This window comes from Felis catus, chromosome E1 (genome assembly GCF_018350175.1).
Source record: "Felis catus isolate Fca126 chromosome E1, F.catus_Fca126_mat1.0, whole genome shotgun sequence".
In the NCBI taxonomy this organism is placed as follows: domain Eukaryota; kingdom Metazoa; phylum Chordata; class Mammalia; order Carnivora; family Felidae; genus Felis; species Felis catus.
This window is the reverse complement of record NC_058381.1, coordinates 44,445,586-44,453,138: the sequence shown is the minus strand read 5'-3', so window position 1 is coordinate 44,453,138 and position 7,553 is coordinate 44,445,586. Positions and strand designations below refer to the sequence as shown.

General features: G+C 60.5%; 1 protein-coding gene and 1 long non-coding RNA gene across 5 annotated transcripts in view; one reads left to right on the top strand and one right to left on the bottom strand.

The window, feature by feature from the left end:
• Window positions 1–782: 782 nt before the first annotated feature.
• CRHR1 (corticotropin releasing hormone receptor 1) overlaps window positions 783–7,553 on the bottom strand; it is a 45,709-nt gene continuing 38,938 nt past the window's right edge. For 3 of the 4 annotated variants that reach the window (XM_004001535.6, XM_019818028.3, XM_045044711.1), the window contains exons 5-13: window positions 7,332–7,438; window positions 6,466–6,586; window positions 6,086–6,239; window positions 5,728–5,788; window positions 3,584–3,656; window positions 3,240–3,325; window positions 2,881–3,016; window positions 2,659–2,700; window positions 783–2,088 (exon numbers count right to left, since the gene is read on the bottom strand). In XM_004001535.6, the coding sequence (XP_004001584.3) occupies window positions 1,948–2,088; window positions 2,659–2,700; window positions 2,881–3,016; window positions 3,240–3,325; window positions 3,584–3,656; window positions 5,728–5,788; window positions 6,086–6,239; window positions 6,466–6,586; window positions 7,332–7,438 (921 nt within the window). In that variant the 3' untranslated portion in view covers window positions 783–1,947. The other variant, XM_019818029.3, reaches the window with a different exon arrangement.
• LOC123381949 lies at window positions 4,373–5,267 on the top strand. The gene is made up of 2 exons (XR_006589597.1): window positions 4,373–5,017; window positions 5,134–5,267. It is a non-coding gene; the product is annotated as an uncharacterized LOC123381949 (long non-coding RNA).

Genomic DNA, 7,553 nt, shown 5'->3' with positions numbered 1-7,553 from the left:
TGGCTGGAGACCCAGAAGCGAGCCCCAGGCTGGTGGAGAGCCTGTGTGGGACCCCCTCCCCTGCCCTGGTAGTGCAGGCTGTGGCTCCCACACACCGCTCTGTCTGGGCCTTCGGTCCTGGTCTTGTGGCCTGTGCGGCTGTGAGGCTGGGGAAGTGCAGGGAGATTAGCACCCCCAGGGAGCAGCCTTCCTCCCAGATGGCCCCTTGGATGGGCTGAAGGTGGGTGGGCCCCACTCCGGCTCCCCACGCTTCTGCAGCAGGATTACGTTCCAGCCGCCTGCAGCAGTGGTTGTGGTGTGGCCATCGCCCCCTTCCGCTGCCTCCCTTTCCTGGCCTCATGCCCCCACCTGCTGCCTGTGCCCCCCTTCCCTGAGTTGGTTCCGGGAACCTTGTCTCTGGGTCTGTTTCCGGGACAGTGTCAAGGCCTCCCTAACTCTACTTCCTGCTGCCTTGGGGCTGGGACACATTCCTGTCTGGTATCCTTGCCATACTCCTGCTCAAACTGTCTCCGTGGCCCCCGTCCCATCCATGGTGTCCTTGGCCAGCACTGCTCACCCATGGCCCTTCTCTCCCTATGACTCACCCCTTCGAAGAGGCGTCCTTATCGGCTGGGCTCCGCTGACCCGTGCCCCCAGCGGCTCACCTAGCACCCCAGCCTGATGGGTGTGAGTGGTATCAGGTTTCCCAGCCCCACAGTGGCCCCGAAGACTGCAAAGTGGCCTCCGTTTCTCTGCTGCGCCCTTCCCACCCACCCCTGCACAGTCCAGACCTTCACAAATGCTGGTAGAAAAGATAAATATTATTATTTACAGCAGCCATGCCCTCACAGCTGACACCCTTATCTCCCAAAGCCCTGCTCTAGTGGCCCGGTACCTCTAGACACAGGAGGGTCCAGTGGGGGCTGGCTGGTTGCCCCTAGAGTCACTTGTCCTGCTCCAGGATGCTCAGGCAGAGAGAGGCCAAGTGCCCTGCCCCTTCTATCTTTGCTTAGCTAATCACGATGCCCCAGAGGACATCCGGGGGCCACAAACTCCCTGTGACCAGAAGAGAGGCTGTCCCCAGGGCCAGACCACTGAAGCCAGTGGCAGGGTGGCCCTGAGTAGCCTCTGTCCCCTGATGAGGAGACTGGCTTTGGCTGGGGCACACCCTGGCTCTTGCTCACCAGCCACGCGGTCACCCTCCCCCCCCCCCCCGTCTTTCCACAGAGGGGGAGACACCAGGGACAGGAGGTGCAGAAATCAGGGTGCAAATATTATGTGTGGCCAAGGAGGGGGAGCCTGAGTGGCCTGCGGGGCAGTAAAGTTCCAACGGTGCAAGGCAGCAAGGCAGGGCTTTTCTGCTGGAAGTGCCACAGGGCCAGATGAAGTTTCGGTGGCTGGGGAGGATTCTAGTGGCGCAGCCGTTTGCCTGATGATGTCACCTGATCTATAATGACATTGCCAGGGCTTCTGCCTTGGTTCCCATCGGTATTGGAAGGCATTGCCAACACCCAGAGGCGCCATCATGGTGGTTGGGATGCTGTCACAAGAGTTTCCCATGATGCCCCTGGCAGCGAGGACAGGCCCCAGGTCTCCAGTGGGCTGACATCTTGTGCCGTGGGAGAAGACACCTTTTGGAGGGACCCGTGTGCTGCTTTGGATTTCCACCTGGCCACTTCTACTCCATTCTGATGTCGCCTCCAGGGGGGCCTGGGGCAAGGGGGAGCCAGAGGCCGTGGGCCCGGCCCAGTCTTTATAGGCTATTTCCCTTCATCCCCTGGCCCAGACTGGGTCTGCTCTCATAGGCTGAACTCCCGCTCAGCTGGGGGTTCAGCGAGGGGGGACCCCCCCAGGATGTCCGTGCCAGATGCTTCTGGGGGTGCAGGGTGTGGGAAGGCGCTGATCCCCTCCACAGACAGGGCGGCTGGCTGAGCCTGGAGACCGTCTTCCCCTCCCCAGCCCTCGAGCTCAGACGGCCGTGGACGGCTTGATACTGTGGAAGCTGACACGGGTCGGGGAGGTGGGGATGGACATGGCGCGGGCCACGCGGGCGCGGATCGAGTGCTTGTCCTGCCATCGGTGCCACCTCTTCCGGACGGCAGAGCGGACCTGTGGGCACGGAGCGGAGCATGATGTCCGAGCCCGGGTCTTAGGTCCCACCCCTCCCTTCGGACTGCCACGAGCAGCTGTACGTGTGATGGGTCCACAGGTGCTCGGGACGCAGGTGTGAAATGCACGGGCCACCTGGGAGGTGGTGACATTCACATCGCCAATGTTGTTTATTTGCAGATTTGTTAGAGGAGGGGTGCCCTTTGCTCATCCGCATGAAGGCGTCATACGGCCTTTGCCGTGAAGAGTTCCTACCTTCAGCATGCATGCACGCCCTGCCCAAGAGCTCAGCCCTTCCTGGTTTCAACAAGCCTTTTCATAGACTCATTGATGAGGCTGAAGCCTTGGCTGTGCCAAATGTCTATGGGGGCAAAGGAGTGGGCTTGTCACTCCAGGAGCAGAGTGGGCAGGTGGCGGGGACCCTCCTGCGGCTCCCTGCAGCATCCCCATTAGGGACCCAGGGGCGGGGAAGAGATGGCTGGCACGTGGAGGGCAGGAGGGGGCTGCAGACAATCTCGGGTCCCAACAGGCCCCCCTCCATCCTGAGCTCTGGGACCCCGGCGTCCTTACCTCACTGTTGAGGAAACAGTAGAATACAGACACGAAGAACCCCTGGGGTGGACAGAGAAGGTGGGTCAAGGGCCTGCGGCAGGTGTGGCCCCACCCAACCTCCAGGCCACCACCCTCTTCCTCTCCAGAGCCTCCTGCCCCTCCAGAACCCTGCCTGGAAGAATCCCCACCGCAGGAGGTCGGGGGACAGCCAGAGCCAGAGCGAGGGGTGGGCGGTGGTACCTGGAAGGATTCTAGGAAGGAGTTGAAGTAGATGAAGACGACCCGGGAGACCTCGTCCTCCCCGGGGTTCACAAAGAACAGCATGTACGTGATGCCCAGGAGGGGAAGCAGCACCAGAGTGGCCTTCACAGCCTTCCTGAGGTGAGGCGGGGTGGGGAGGCCCAGAGTCACAGCCCATCCCGGGACGGGTGGTGAAGAGGGCTGGGCCTGGGGGCAGGGTGCCGGGTTCCCAGGAATGTCTGAGACGGGGAGCCGGGGTTTCGGGAGGGACTGTCAGACCTGTCGGGGGGGAGACCCTGGGTCAGAGGCTGGGCTCTCTGAAGCCCCCAGGATTGGGGGAGGGAGGCGGGCCGGGTTACCTGTACTGAATGGTCTCAGATGTGGTGGACGCCCGGAGTTTGGTCATGAGAATGCGGACGATGTTGAAAAGGAAGATAAAATTGATCTGTAATTTGAGCACACGGTGGGATGGTGTGGGCGTGTGTGTGTGTGTGTGTGTGCGCAAAATGTTGGGGGGAGGGCGGGTGGACGGGGCAGGGCCTCGGCCGTCTCAAGTCTGCTCTTGGTGCCCCTGCTTCTCTCCCTCCACCTTCGTTCATGCTTACACGTTCCTGGCCCCGTGCCCCCGCCTCTAGGCACGGGGACCCTGTCAGTCCACAGGAGGCACCCTTCTCTCCTGCCCCCCCCCCACCCAGGTTCTTACCAGCAGGACCAAGATCATGGGGCCCTGGTAGATGTAGTCAGTGTATACCCCAGGCCTTTTGCCAAACCAGCACCTAGAAAGCCACAGACAGAAGGTAAGGGGGGAGGCCCTCTGGGTCCGGTTCGGTGGCATGGGGAGGGGCGGTGCTTGGCCAGGGCAGGACTGGGGCCAGAAGCCAGGATCTGGGTGCCTCGATTCCAACCCTGGCAGAAGGTCAAGATTCCACCACAGTGCCTCAGTTATTCCATCTGCAGAATGGACACCACGCTATTATGAGATGTGAAGCTGGATACACGCAATGTGGCAGGGAGGGCAATTGTGGACCAGAGCACAGAGCGGCACAGGCAAGGGCTCAGCACACCACTGCTCCCCTCTGTCCCCACTGTGGCTCTGGCACAAGCCCACTGACTAGTGGTTCTCTGCCCCTGTGGTTCCCCAACAGCCAATGACCTCTGAATCTGTTTAATTGCAGCCTCAAGGCAGAGATTCCACAGGCTCCACCTGCTGGAGAGACAGAACCGCTTTTCATCTTCTTGAATGTCCCTCCAGAAATCTCTTGGGGGGTGGGGGATGGGGCACATGGGAAGTCCCATGTCCTTGTGCAGAGACAACGGCCCCCAGGGTATACAGACCCACGGTGCCTGGATCTCATGATGCTTCCATAAACCAGACGCTGAGATTTTTATGTGAAACCTCTTGACCTTTTAAAGGTTTGAAACAAACTCAAGGTTTCGAAAGACACCAGGGAGACCAAATGCAAGCCGTCTGGGGCCAGACATTAACCCCAGGGTCTACAAATTCTTTCCGGCGTCTCACACCTGGATCCCTTCTGCTGCAGTGTCAGCACCTTACCACTAGATGGCGCTCCAGAGCCACTCAGACCGACTTTCTTAAGCCAGGCGTCCTTTTTCCCCCAAGACGCAGACTCACACACACTGGGTCTTCCTGTCCTCGCCTGTAATCACTTGCCCACCTGCAGGCACAAGCACCATCGCCCAGGGTTTACGATGCTCCTGCGCCGGACCCCAACATCCGGAGCGTTACTGCCAGGCCCCCCAGCGGTGTCTGCAGCTGGCCGCTCTCCCAGCCCAAGCCCCCACCCTGCCCCCTGTGCCAACGAAGGGAGAGCCCGCTGGGCGGAGTCAGGAAGGATCAGCCTGGTAAATATGAGTATCATTTTCCAGGCTCCTTGTCCAGCCCAGTGAGGTTGTGGGCGGCCCCCTCCCCTCTAGGAGGGCGGAGGGGGGACTTGTCATTGTGATGGAGATCAGCTGGAACCCCACTCAGACAATGGGCCCCTGAGAACGCTTTGGCATGGAAGGTGCTGGCACCTCCCAGGCTGTCTATAACCATATTTTCTGCCTCTCTCTCTCAGTGATTCTCAATCTTAGCCCCTAAAATTCCCGGTGCTCACACTCCAGACCACCACCAGATGTAAGCGTCCCACCCTTGGGAGGTCAAGCCTGGGCGTTCGATCTTTTTAAAACTTCCTGGATGATTCCAACATGAGCCAAGGCTGAGAATCACTGCAGCAGAAGTCTAATTTTCAGGGGCAACTGGGAACACCCGAGACCAAAGTCATCTCAGGACGTCAGAGCTGGGAGGCTGGAAGGACCCTATGAGATCAAGATTAATTTCTACAAAACCCATGGAATCTTTTGTAAAACAAGTCTTAATATTTTTAGTGCCAGACATTATTCTAAATGCTTCATCCCCACAAAAACCTTTTGCGGGAGGCACTGTTGTTAGGATGCCCATTTTACAAATGAGGAAACTGAGGCACGCTGGAATAACTAGCCCAAGGCCATATAACTACTTAATGATGGGTCCATGATTCAGAACCTGGGCAATCTGACTCCAGAGACTTCCAGGGACACTTATGCCGTTCTATATGGCGTGAAATCGCAAGACGGATACAGGAGCCTGAATCTACCCATCCAGCCTCACCTAGAGCACAGCACTGCTAGGGATCCTCGGACTGAGTCCAGCCCCCAGCACTCTCCCTGTACGGACGAATAATGACCCTGACTGGGCAGGTGATGTGGCCGAAGGTCCTCGGGGAATGTCAGGCAGAGCTGGGCCAGGAGACTGGACCTCGGGGCTCAGGGGGCCCTGAGGGCAGCGAAGGGCAGGAGGTGACTCACTTCTCATTGTCGTAGTACAGCTTCCCAATGGCCCAGGCCACGATGATGGGGAAAGGCACACCTGGGGAGAGACTGGCTGTCACAGAGCCCATCGGTGGGGTCTGGAGGACGCAGGGCTGGAGGACCCCAGGGCAGCCCAGGGTCTAGAAGTGGGCAGGGGTTCCCCGGGGTCGAGCTCATACTCACTTGCCCAGCATGCCTCCTTCGGGGCATTCCTGCTGCCCCCCATCCCCAAATGGTGCTCACCCCACCGCCCTGACCTGGCTCCGGTCTCCCAGCTCCTCCCTGCCCCAGCCAGCTGGCCAGATGTGGGTGAGGAGCGGGGAGCCCGGCTGGGGCAGGGGGCCTGTGCGCTCACCCCAGCCGATGCAGATGAACATCCACTTGTGCAGCCGGTCGGTGGAGTAGGTGAGCACGATGGCTGTGTGCAGGTAGCAGCCCTCCCCGAACATCCAGAAGAAGTTGGTCACGTGGAAGTAGTTGTAGGCGGCTGTCACCAACCTGCACCAGCCCTGCCGCCCCACCCCCACCCAGAGATCACACTGAGATGGGGGACAGGGGTGTGGCAGCGGCGGCACCCCACCCTGGGCTTGGCGCCTCCTATCGGCCAAATTCAACCCCCACCCCCTCGCCGCCCCTGCCCAGGGAACCGCTCCTCTTTTACTGGGCCCCTTTCCCACCAGGGCAGTCCCACCCAGACCCTTCCCCTGACCGTGGGCCTGCCCCCCCAGGACACACCACATTGCTCTGGTGGACTTCGGGGCTCATGGTGAGCTGGACCACAAACCACGTGGCATTGCGCAGGATGAAGGCCGAGACGAGGTTCCAATGGATGATGTTTCGCAGGCACCGGATGCTCCTGGGGGGCAGCAGGGGGGGGGGGGGTGACAGGAACCAGGGGAGGAAAGGAGAGATGAGGGACAGGCCGCCAGCGTCACTCTAGCCCAGGCGTATGGATGGGGAAAGCGAGGGTAGGGCTGACCGGCTGTGTCATACCAGGAGGTGGCGGCAGGGGCCCTCCGGATGCCCCCAGGGCCCTTCCGACCTGAGACCCACCCAGACCTAAGCTTGGTGGCGGAGCTGGCCGCACTGCCAGTGCTCCAGGGACCCGGGGCTGCTGAAGGGGGTGCCTCCCATGTCCCCCTCCCCTCCCCGCAGCTCCCGGGTCAGAAAACACAAAACATAAGAGGTTTCCAGTGGCATGACTCCCTCTGAGCCTTCAGGCCTGATGCTCAGCTCCTGCTCCTGCCCCCATTCCTGGCACAGACCTGCCTGGCATCGCCACCTGCGTCCTTGGCAGTAGTTCTGGACCCAGGCAAGTCCAAGCTCAAAGGCCTCCACCTTCCTGGCCTCCCAAATGGGTGCATCTTGGCAAGGGTGTGGGTGGCCTAAGGTGAGCCCCGTAGCAGTTACTGGGCTGGGGGGAGGGGGGGAGAAATGACCCTGCCAGAGGCTCCAAGAGACCTGGGGCTCCCGTATCTGTCACCACCTCCCACCGAGGCGAGGGGGCAGGGCGCCCAGTGCTCCCTGCCCAGTGCCGGCCCTCCGGCATCTTACTTCTGTACCCTGCTCAGGGCCTGGGGCCAGCACTGAGTCTTTCTCACCTGAGCCGCAGAAAGAGGACAAAGGCCACCAGGAGGGCCACCAGAGAGACGCAGTGGCCCAGGTAGTTGATGATGACAGCGACATGGTAGTGTACCTTGCTTTTCTTCTGAGGTAGGAGAGAGGGACAGACGTGAGGCTCCCACATAGCTGCACCCCTGCACCCACTGGACACGTGAGGACAGCCCCCTTAGGTGGCCGAGACGGGGTTGATAATGATAATA